This window comes from Malaya genurostris, chromosome 1, assembly GCF_030247185.1.
Source record: "Malaya genurostris strain Urasoe2022 chromosome 1, Malgen_1.1, whole genome shotgun sequence".
In the NCBI taxonomy this organism is placed as follows: domain Eukaryota; kingdom Metazoa; phylum Arthropoda; class Insecta; order Diptera; family Culicidae; genus Malaya; species Malaya genurostris.
In genome coordinates, this window is record NC_080570.1 from 91,102,573 (window position 1) to 91,115,451 (window position 12,879).

Consider the following 12,879-nt stretch of genomic DNA (forward strand, 5'->3'; position numbering starts at 1 on the left):
CAGAATTTTAACCAAAGGAAAACAAGCAAACAAAAAATTACCGAACAATCAGTTAGATTCATTTGGTTTACAGTTTACGGTAGTTGTTTGACAGTTCAGCAATTACCGAACGATCAGTAATCAATTTAATTACCGAACTGATTACCGAACGTTCAGCTGTTGAAAATTCGGTAAAAAATTACCGAATTCTGCGAAATTTTCTAAGTGTGTAAGTTCGACTCCTCTGGTAGAAGGTAAAAGTTTAGATACGAGAAGCCTTCTGCTTACTTAAATGACCCTTGTCACGTCTCACTTTTCCGCACTTTATTCTTCACATCCTTGCTCTTCCTTGAGTACTATGGCTCTATGATTTCATATTCTTTCTCCTCTTATAATCTCTAGTTAGTTTGATATCGTTAAAATACCGAAAAAAGTAAAAAAAAATATTTAAATCTATAGTAATATGGAGTAAACATCAGTTGAATCGAAAGTTTGATTGAAAACCATCATCGTTGCAAAACTTAATTGGATTGCATTTCAATCAATATAACTGTATCTTTCAATTAGCGCTTAGTTTTGCGTTCATATTAGGGTAACGACCCCCTATTTCATCTGAGCTCCTATTTCCATCTCATCCCTTCACCTCATTACTTTGAACATGAATAATATTTTACAACCTACCTGAACCAAACATTGAAATGTTTTAAAATGATTATAAAAGCTATTGTCACACTTTCCTATTGAAAGAAACGGTTTTAAGTTCTTCGTTTATCGTTTTTTTCATTAAAAATAAACTCACTTTTCAATTTAGGACACACTTTCGTCTCAAGATTTACAGTTCGTCATGTTTCTGATTATCTACTAATCGATTCGTCTCAAAACATGATCACTTTTTCGCACAATTACACTACCATTGAATGCTGGATGACTTCATAATTAGTAATGTTCACTTGCCACTTGTTTAATTAACGATTTAAAACTTCAAAAACTACCCGACAAACAATAAAAGTCTTTAAAAATATGAGATGAAAGTTTTTCACTTAGTTCACTTGATTGCGCTTTGTTTTCATCTTATTTGGTTTTGCAAAGTTGCCAAGTTATCTCATATTGTTAAAAAAAATAAATTGTTTTTCTTCTTCAAATTATTATCAAAAAGTATGTTTTTGGTATTCGTGACATTAGTTTAATTATATTATTGATATTAATATTTCAATAAAACGGTTTCAGCTTCGAATATTACCAGAAAGAACGTGTTAAATACTAATGAAATAACCATTGTGACAAATCTAGTAGCACTGGTTTCATTCCGCTATACGCCAACATAACGCTGTGAAGTGTGTGTGTGTTTCATCGGCTGTGCACAGAGATGCCAGATGTTTTCATAGAAAATATGTATTACTTTGCATATAAAGTCTATATCTGTTCTATCTGTTTTCACTAATAAAATGATGTTAAAAGATGCCCCATTAATTAGATAATTCAACGAGTAAATTTTTTACCAATAATAATAATGTGGAAAAATCCTGGTGAGTACGGTTGCATCGTTTGAGTTGAATATATGGCAGCGGTTAGGCAGTCGGTCACCAGAATGTCTGCCAGCCATATTTTTCCAGCTGGCGGCGTTTAGTCAGCCATCTGGCAGCCGCATACGCATGGGTGAGAGTGTAATAGTGGAATATTTTGTTTTGATTGCTGTCACCATTGCTAATTTATACGATGAATAAAGGATCAACGATAGGATGGATAAAAATCCATTGAGATGGAATTAGGAGCAGAGTAGTGAACACATCATAAGTGTTTTTAGCTGTTTTATGAATATTAGTTAAATTTTCAAGCAATGTGAATCAATTCTCAACGTGGAGCAAGGCGAATGAAGCAGTTATATGAAATAGTTATAGTGATTTTAGTGGCTAAATCGGGGTTTGAAGGCGACGTCCTTACAAATGAGATGAAATAGGGAGCCCTTACCCTATATTGAAACGTACAGAACTGCAAAGTAACTTTATGTTTAATTTTCTACTGCATGAAAACAGACGATAACACGATTCTTTTCAGATCATTAATTCAATTAGAGCTTGAAAGAAAAAACAGAAGCTGCTGCCGAATACTTCAATGGGGTTTCGGGGTTCACACTTGATTGTCACTCTTTGCTGTCAATATGAAACTTTCGTTTGTTATGCTTTAACGGTTATGAATTGAAAATTGATATTCGAATTTTTTGTGTGTAAAAGACCACGTCTTGAAAGTAATGACGTCAGTATATAATGTAAAACACGTGTGCTGAATCAATGGAATAGAAAGAAAACCCTTCTTAATCCACCTAGCGGTGTGATAATGCCTTTCTCGTATCATTCAAATAGTAATACAGGGTGATTTTTTAAGAGCTTGAGAACTTTTTTAAACAATAAAACGCATAAAATTTGCAAAATCTCATCGGTTCTTTATTTTAAACGTTAGATTGGTACATGACATTTACTTTTTGAAGATAATTTCATTTAAATGTTGACCGCGGCTGCGTCTTAGGTGGTCCATTCGGAAAGTCCAATTTTGGGTAACTTTTTCGAGCATTTCGGCCGGAATAGCCCGAATTTCTTCGGAAATGTTGTCTTCCAAAGCTGGAATAGTTACTGGCTTATTTCTGTAGACTTTAGACTTGACGTAGCCCCACAAAAAATAGTCTAAAGGCGTCAAATCGCATGATCTTGGTGGCCAACTTACCGGTCCATTTCTTGAGATGAATTGTTCTCCGAAGTTTTCCCTCAAAATGGCCATAGAATCGCGAGCTGTGTGGCATGTAGCGCCATCTTGTTGAAACCACATGTCAACCAAGTTCAGTTCTTCCATTTTTGGCAACAAAAAGTTTGTTAGCATCGAACGATAGCGATCGCCATTCACTGTAACGTTGCGTCCAACAGCATCTTTGAAAAAATACGGTCCAATGATTCCACCAGCGTACAAACCACACCAAATAGTGCATTTTTCGGGATGCATGGGCAGTTCTTGAACGGCTTCTGGTTGTTCTTCACTCCAAATGCGGCAATTTTGCTTATTTACGTAGCCATTCAACCAGAAATGAGCCTCATCGCTGAACAAAATTTGTCGATAAAAAAGCGGACTTTCCGAATGGACCACCTAAGACGCAGCCGCGGTCAATATTTAAATGAAATTATCTTCAAAAAGTAAATGTCATGTACCAATCTAACGTTTAAAATAAAGAACCGATGAGATTTTGCAAATTTTATGCGTTTTATTGTTTAAAAAAGTTCTCAAGCTCTTAAAAAATCACCCTGTATAAGGACTTATTTTATCATTGAACAACTTTTTTTCAGTAAAATTGTATTGTTAACAGAAAAATAATGCAAATGGCAAATATAGACATGTCACTATGGATCACGTATTAGTGTTAATATTAATATCAAAACCCAAAAAGGAACAAATTGGTCAAATTTCGATAACCAATGAAACAGATAATTATCTATCAAAAAAAATCCCACTAGTGAAGCAAGTAATTCCGAATTCTAGCAGGTGTACAACTTTGCTTCCGCCGTTTTCCGATAGGTGGCTGTACCGGCTGTGGCTGGTCAAAATACATAGATGATAATACCTTTAAAGTGAATATGTACAGTGCCTAACGAATTGTCATCCCGTTTCAGTGACAGTTGTTCTTGTTTTCGTATTATTCATGCTCGAAAATGTCTGTTTATGTGCCCAATTCTCGCCATTTGTGGGAAGTTTCACTTTTCTGTTACAATTCGAAAAAAATGCAGCTGAAGCGCATCGAATGCTCTCAGAAACTTACGGTGATGCTGCTCTGAGTAAAAGAACGTGTCGGGAGTGGTTTCAACGTTTCAAAAATGGTGATTTAGATGTCGAAGACAAACATGGTGGTGGAAGAGAAAAAACCTTCAAAGATGAACAACTAGAAGCATTGCTTGATGAAGATTCGTGCCAAACCTAAAAAGAGCTTGCCGAATCGTTGGGGGTGAGTCAGCAAGCCATTTTAAAACATCCCATGATTCAGAAAGAAGGAAACTGGGTTCTGTACGAGTTGAAACCGAGGGACATCGAGCGCTGTCTATTTGTATGAGAGGGGAGCGGGTCATATCGCCGAAAGCCATTTCGCCGAAAGTCGTTTCGCCGAATGCCATTTCGCCGAAAGTCATTTCGCCGAATAGGTCATTTCGCCGAAAGTCGTTTCGCCGAAAGTCGTTTCGCCGAAAGGGTCATTTCGCCGAATGGGTCATTTCGCCGAAAGGTTCATTTTGCCGAAAGGGTAATTTCGCCGTAAGGGTCATATCTCCTGCATGTTATATCTCCTGTATAACTGATGTGGCGCAGCCACATAACCGAAGCCAAGATGGCCGCCGAAGCCAAGACGGCCGCCGACCCGCCGTCGGAAGCGGCGGCCTCTTGCATACAAACCTGTAACCGCCTCGTTTGCCCGGTCTACTCAAAGCTAAGTTTCTTTGCTTTAGTTAGGTCCGAACGAGCGGTAGCGAGGTCGGACAGCACATGCACCAAAACGATGTGGCGTAGCCGCATTAGATATTTTTTCATTTTCACTTAATAAACGGAAAATACCACCTACATTTGCCTGGTAGATACACCTATGCAATTGCTTTGGTGCTTACTAGCTAATAGTCAACAAGTTTTCTTGGAAACTACTTTCTGAGGTTCATGAATTAATCTTTATTCAAGAGTACAACAATCAATCATTACTCAAGAAGTACAATGGTCTTTAATTTAAATTAATTCTAATTACGATTTCAGGATTCGGCGAAATGACCCTTTCGGCGAAATGGCATTCGGCGAAGTGACCCATTCGGCGAAATGACATTCGGTGAAATGACATTCGGCGAAATAACCCTTTCGGCGAAATGACTTTCGGCGAAACGGCTTTCGGCGAAATGACCCTGATCCGTATGAGAGCAACTGCTTCAAAGACAAAATCATAAGGGGTTTTTACATCGAATCGTAACCGGTGATGAAAACTGGGTTCGATATGATAATCCTAAACGCAGAAAATCATGAGGGAATCCCGGGCATGCTACTTCGTCGAAGGCAAAACCGAATATTCACGATGCCAAGGTTATGATTTGTATATGGTGGGATCAGCTCGGTGTGAATAACTATCAGCTCTTAAAACCGGGTGAACCCATCACAGGAGATCGCTACCGAACGCAACTGATGCGCCTTAGTCGCGCGCTAAAAGAAAAGCGGCCACAATATCAAGAGCGACATGACAAAGTCATCCTCCAACACGACAATGCTCGGCCTCAGGTCTAAAAGTACCTGGAAACGCTGAAATGGGAGGTCTTGCTCCACCCGCCGTATTCCCCAGATGTCGCCCCTTCTGGCTTTCACCTATTCCGTTCGATGGCACACGGCCTGGCTGATCAACATTTTCAATCCTTCGAAGAGTTGGAAAAATGGATTGTTTCATGGACAACGTCAAAAGAGGACTTCTTTTATCGAGCCGGGAACCGAAAATTGCCGGAAAAATGGGAGAAAATTGTTACTAGCGACGGACAATACCTTGAATAATACATCTGTAAGCACTTTTTTGCAATTAAGCTTTTGATTTTGGAAAAAAAACGGCGGAAGCAAAGTTGTACACCTTATACCATTTAACTTAATTTGATTACCTTTTTTAGACATTAAATTTGAAGTTTGACACCAAATCAACGTATGACAGCCCATTTTTGCCTTTCTCTATAGAAAGGTATTAGAATTGCTGGAAAATTGCCTTTCGAATGAAGTCTCGGAGACCCATAGTGTTATATATTGAACGCGCTCAACTTTCTCAGAGATGGCTAAACCGATTTTAACAAACTTAGACTCCTTTTAAAGCTACTGTCGGGCCATTGATGAAGTTCAAAGAGCAAATGGCTGTGGCTTTTTGTTCCGGAGATTAGATTGTATAAGTGACGTAACTGACAAACAAAATACGTTGATTTTTACCCCTGTGATATATATATATATATATATATATATATATATATATATATATATATATATATATATATATATATATATATATATATATATATATATATATATATATATATATATATATATATATATATATATATATATATATATATATATATATATATATATATATATATATATATTTATATATTTATATATATATATATATATATATATATATATATATATATATATATATATATATATATATATATATATATATATATATATATATATATATATATATATAAGGGTGCCAATATTTTGGGATCACCTCTAATTTCGTAAAGCGCTAGTGCTCAAAAGTTTAAGGACCTCGAAAAATGTCCTCATGCAAAATTTGAGCTAAATCGGACATGCGTAAGGGGTGCTGTCCGGCGCTAAAGGTTTTCGATCTTGAAAAAGCATCATAGGGGGAGTACAAAAATCGAAATATTGTTTTGATGCCAAAAGTCGTGACGTTTCATGCAATTCTAAGCCTTTTGGAATCAAATTTTTTTTCGATTTTGGAAATTTCACGTACCTCCCCCCTATGGTGAATTTTCAAGACCCCAGAAAATTCCACTAAGTGGACTAAGTTGGGTTTTTTTAGATAAGCATCACTCTTCTCAAACGATGACGAAGAAAATATAACGTATAGTATGCCAGGGCGAAGGTGTCGTGTTATCTACGGCAGCGATTAAAGAATAGTATTATACAGAATTATTCAATATATGATTTTTTGCAAAATGTTTTCAATTCAAAAAAGTGTTTTTATTAGTCCTAATTATAGTTTTATTGTTTTAATCTGATATATTACAACTTTTATATAAACGATTCAAGAAAAAACCTTTTCCAAAAAGTCGTTTTTTGAACTAGAGTGATTTCTAAGTTTTTCTCTGAGACCGTAATAATTGCGAAAACCGTGTAAAAGAAAACCACGTTAATTTCGAAAATTGCATAAAAAAGTCGTGTATAAAAAAACGTGTGAAAAAAACCGTGCAAAAAGAGACCTTAGTGTATTTCGTTATAATACTAGCGTAATAGTGACAGACAGATACTAGTATTTCAATATACAAACTAGAAAACCATCCCGTTCCATTGTCAGTAGCCACGAAAATGCAAGAAAAAAAGGATTAATTTCGGAATAAAGCGATCTATTCTCTTGTGTGCAGCCACATATTTCCAAATTTGTTGCAATAATATGGACACAAGACGAAACTGAATTTATTATAATGTGTATTTGCTAATAATCAAGAAAAATTACTGTTTCTAAAACTAAAAAAAACGTGGAGCAGGATGTTTATTTCGTTTATTATGCATTCAATTGAGACCAAAACATTATTTCGTAACACTAGAAGAACCCTTACAGAAGTTTAAATCAATGGGAAATGAACGATAATGAAATTGCTGCATTCTGTGATGTCGTTTTGAAACACCAGTATTAAATTTAAGCTATTTTCAAATATCCTTTAAACATTGAGTCAGTAACAATAAAATGCATTTATTTATGTTATTTCTCTGCTAAATCATGCTAGAAAGCTTGATTGTTTTCCATGAAGATCTTTATTGGAGATGCGTTTCAAGTCTTCTCAAGAGAATTTCCAAGAATTATCCAGATGTCATACTAAAACTATTCTAGGGTTAGCAAATGTCATAAAACAAAAGTTTGTCTCAATGGCGCGAAAAAATAGTAATGCTGATGATACGATCTTAGCAGAAATTCTTAGTCGCATAATTTAAAGATTTTATGAAAACTATGCAAAAGTTTCAATTCATTATTGAATTTTTCTAATGGTATGAGATGATGATGTAGTTGATTGGTAACTGCTTTGGTATCAAATTTCCGGTGCATACAATTACTGGTGGTGCAAATAAAATAATATAACTTATCCGTATCGCAAAAACATAGCGTTTCACTTAACTTTTAAGGGCCGATTCTTGTTTTTAGGCAAAGTAGTAAAATGCGCGACTGGTATATATCGATTCGGAGTTAGTTTTGTTTGTCTACATAAACATGTTTTTGAATAACAGTATCCAAGGTATCTGTTATTCGAAATCAATAATTTATCAAATCGAGTTGCCAGTTTTAACAAATTTTCAAGTAATTTCGTTCTAACATTTCGAGTTACTGAGGGGTAGTCAGATTTGCGATACAGTTTTAATAGACGAGTGCCAGGTCGTGTCGTCGGTTACACGATAATATGTGAAAATTAGAAAAAAGTGTGCACTTAATTTTCTTAACAATCTAAGATTCAAATGAATGGTCCTTTTGTTTCCTAAACATTTTTAGAACATTTTATCCGGATTTGACTTCCAGTTCCAGAATTAAGGCATGATAAGTGGAAAATTATAAATTTCATGAGTATTTTTCCACGAACGATGGCCAAAAACATGTACGAATCCCATCAAATTGTCTGATGAATTCTTCTAGTTTCCAGAGCTTGTTTGTTTGTTTGTGGGCATATAAACTTAATTCGTCACTACTGGTCCCCCCTTTTCCTGTTCCAGAAGCACCGAGAGTGGTGAAGAATAACTCCAAAAATAGAACTCAATTCGATTTCGCTGCGATGCTTGAACCGATTTTCACAAATCTTGAGTTGAATTAAAGCTCATATTTTTTTTAATGCTACTGAGAAATTTCATCCGGATCCGACTTCCAGTTCCGCAGTAACAGGGCGATGAGTGTCAAGTTTATATAGAATGATATATACCGGTGTACAACACCGGTACGTAAAACGTGGAAGAAGAAAACACAAAACGAACGATGCCTGCTTTGTTCTTAGTTGCTATAAAGAAAACGTTCTTGTTCATAAACACGATAAAAGAAAAACGAAACGGTTACGGATTTCTGCTACTAGTGTGTGATATTTGTAAAAGACGGTGCTGCGGTTGATGAAAATTTTAGCTATTTATGATAAATGCGACCGAAAGAATAAAAAAATGTCAATGAATTGAAATTTATTTGAAAAAATATGCAATTTTCACAGCCGGTAGTGCAGTAATACCGTGCCGGTGGCGAAGTGATGTCAATTATAATAATAATAGTAATAATAATATTAATAATATTAATAGTAATATTATTATTAATAATAATAATAATAATAATAATAATAATAATAATAATAATAAAATAATAATAATAATAATAATATTAATCCTACTACATGTTTTATGCTGCGATTCATGCTGTTTATCTTGGCTTACATATGCAGAAGTAACAGAAACGCAGGTTCGATTCGTTTATGAGATTTGGTTTAATTGGTTTAATCGAAATAGATCATGAGATAGTAAACCTAGGTTAATTTAGGTTCAAACCTGTTCCAATTTGTAGGTCCATATTTGTTACTGGCAAACGCACCAACTTCAGCTATTCCGATCATCTGAATCCGGTTTCGAAAGAATTGGAAATAATGATCAATAACTGCAAAAAGGATCTCACTAACTTTTCCTCAAGATGGCCAAACCGATTTTCACAAACTTATAGGTTCAAAGGAAAAGTCTTACAGTTTCATACGGAATTCCTAAATTTGTTGTGTATAGTACTTCCGGAACTACAGGGCAAACAGGATTTGTAGATTTTGTTAGATTAAGATTTTTCTATTCCTTCTATTCAATGAACAACTCAAGATGAGCCAGGTGACGTCAGCTGAGCCAGGCGACGCTAGCTAGGAAGAGGTGGCTTTTCGCATACAAACATGTAACTACCTCGTTTGCTCGGACTACGGAAATATTTTTACTTTAGTTAGGTTCGAACGAGCGGTTGACAGCTTGGACAGTGTGGCAAAATGTAAAAATATGTGCAATATGTAAACACTTTGATGCTTAGTAGCTAACAATAGTCAATAAGTTTTCTTGGAAGCTCCGTTCTGAAGATCATGAATTGATTTTTATGAAAGAAAGTAGTCTTTCTGGATTGAACGCGGAGAAATGCATTTATCCGTTATTTTGAATATCAAATATTTATGAAGTAGAATTGAAGGTCAACAAAACGGGCGGTTACGATGTTATCTTTTATTTGTCTTTATTTTAAATAAATTCCAATTACGATATTAAGGTAGCGCTTTGCCGTGGTCAGGTCGAAGCGAGACAATTCAATGCTTCCTCCGGCTTTGTCGCCGAAATTACTAATTTCTCCAATACTAACCCGATTCACGAAAAATCTAAAACATAAAGATTTTACTATGCATTTGGCGAAGAATATCAGTTAGAAAGGATTTCTTTCGCGAGATTTCGTGTGAGTTTTGTTAACCATTTTGTTTTCTTGTGTGTGTGTGAAAAAATAAGGAAAAACTCATTTATTTTTACAACTCGCACGAAATCTTTCGATACAAACGTTTATCAGACCCAATTTATATGTGAGTCGATAGAAAAACTAATTATCTAGAATCGTATGTTCTTGGAATTTCCGGTTTCTTCCCCGTTCTCTCGCATTGGGGTACAGTGCGTGAAACCCGGGACTTCACCTGACCACGACAAAGCGCTACCTTAAGGTAGCGCTTCGCCGTGGTCAAGTCGAAGCGAGACAACTCACTGCTTCCTCTTGCTTTGTCGCCGAAATTTCACTCTAAATTGCAAATTTCTCCAATAGTAACCCGATTCACGAAAAATCAAAAACATACGATTGTAGGTAAATGATTTTACTATGCATTTGGCGAAAAATATTAGTTAGAAAGCTTTTCTTTCGCGAGATTTCGTGCGAGTTTTGTTAAACCTTTTGTTTTCTTTTTTCCATTTCTCGCTATAAACAACTCGCATATGTAGGGATGTGCTACGTTTTCAACAAAGCTTCAAAGCTAGTAGCGATGAAAATCATTACTGATTTCTGGTTCTACTGAAACATGAATAGAAATTATTTTACAAAGTAGTAACACTTACTTACATTTTCTACTCATCTTTATTCAATGTTTACACAGAGAGAACGGACAACGAAAAAAAAAGAAATGTTGTTAGCGTCTACCGCATGTGGCATTTTTCACACCCCAATGCATGCGTTGACATTGTGTGCGTGCGAAAGAATAAGGAAAAACTCATTTATTTTTAAAACTCGCACGAAATCTTTCGATAAAAACGTTTATCAGGCACAGTTTATATACGAATCGATAGAAAAATTAATTATCTAGAATCGTATGTTCTTGGAATTTCCGTTTTCTTTACCGTTTTCTCACAATTTTGGGTAAAGTGCGTGAAACTCCGGGATAGGCAGCGAACTCCCGTGACCACGGCGAAGCGCTACCTTAAGACAACTCAAGGATTTATCGAAATGAGTATTTCGCCGAAATGGTATTTGGCGAAATGACCCTTTCGGGAAAGAGTCATTCAGCGATATGACACTTTCAGCGAAATGGCTTTCGGCGAAACGTCTTTCGGCGAAATGACTCTGACCTATTGCTAAGCAAACATTGAACTTTGTTCAATTTTGATCTAGACAAATGAAATTATTTGTTGATACTATTGAAATAGAATTCGGCTCCAATAAATATTGATTCAATATTTACCTAAAACTGAAATATGGGCTGTTCCATGACTGTTGTCCATATAAAATTGAGCTCCATAATCTTGTGGTAACTGCTTGGTGGTGTCGTCATGTATTTTCAATCTTATCTGTTCGGCATAGTCTGAGGATGTGAGATCTCGAACAAGCTGTTGGAATAGTAACATTGTTTTGGAAGATGATATAGAATCAAACTATAAATAATACTCACATCATCAATGTTAAAGAACTTTGGATCGCCTATCAGTGTACGTTTTCCATAAGTATGCTTAAAGGCTTCTATGATCCGATGGTAGGTAAGAATAGTTGAATTAACGGTAGATAAATCATCAGGTTTGAAGTTGTAATTTTTTAGAATATTTATCAAGAAGCTAATTAGGACACCGCAAGCAGGCGGCGGGATCACATACATAGTATCTCCGTTAATGTCAATTGAAATTGAATCATTCCATCGTACACTGTAAAGATAAGTGTTTTACTAATTCAATTTATATTATTTCACCATTACACATACTTATATGATTCGAGGTCTTCCTTAGTTATAATACTGCCTAAATCCTTCAAATCCTCTGCAAAAATATTCGCAAGTTCTCCTTTATACAACGAGTTTCCACCGTTTGTAGCAATATATTCAAGAGTATCACATAGTTTTCTCGGTTTAATTACTGTTCCGGGTTTGAAAAATGCATTCGTCCTTTCATCAAAAAACATTTGGCTGTGAAGATTGAACAGAAGCAGGGATAAGTATTCGTATTGCATACACATATGCAAACATATTTCTTCAAATGTTCTAGTTCAGCAACTCGATTGAAAGCCGAAGGTCAAGTGGCTGCCACTTCCTGTTCCGGAGATGTATTGGTATGAGTATTCTCTCCGGTCAATTTTCTCCGAGATGGCAGACCAGATTTCTACAAACCTTAACTCATTCGAAAGTTATTATTGGGTTGTGAATTGATTTCGAAGATCAACTGGCTGTCACTTCCGATTTCGGAGATATAATGATTAACGTTATTGACAAAACGCATATGTTTTATGTTAAATTTTCTCGGGAATCACTTAACCGATTTCTATAAAGGTAAGCTCGTTTGAATGCTTCTATTTGGGACAATTACAGAATTACAGGCTAAGTATAAAATTACGGAGTTACAGGGTAGGTATAAAAATTTTATTTTCAGGACTGTATTTTTGTACATGGCACGAAAAAATCGAACCAAATACATTCAATTAGCCGTGTAATTCTTCAATTAGGCAGATATGATTAGTCAATGACCGAATGCGTTGATTTTTAGTATACCGAATCATTGTTCTGGTTCCGGAAGTACCGGAAAAGTGCTCGTGCGTTCCAAACCTGAAATCATTTCAATTTCTCAGAAACGGCTAGACCAGTGGCTCCCCAACTTTTTTGGTCGAATGCCCATTATGTATGTATGACTTAC

The 12,879-nt window shown here is 35.6% G+C and overlaps 1 protein-coding gene across 2 annotated transcripts in view; it reads right to left on the reverse strand.

Moving 5' to 3' along the window:
- LOC131440701 (glutathione hydrolase 1 proenzyme-like) overlaps positions 1–12,879 on the reverse strand; it is a 147,510-nt gene that overhangs the window by 43,873 nt on the left and 90,758 nt on the right. For both annotated transcript variants that reach the window (XM_058612214.1, XM_058612213.1), the window contains exons 8-10: positions 11,958–12,158; positions 11,655–11,901; positions 11,448–11,592 (exon numbers count right to left, since the gene is read on the reverse strand). In XM_058612214.1, the coding sequence (XP_058468197.1) occupies positions 11,448–11,592; positions 11,655–11,901; positions 11,958–12,158 (593 nt within the window). The remainder of the gene's footprint in view (positions 1–11,447; positions 11,593–11,654; positions 11,902–11,957; positions 12,159–12,879) is intronic.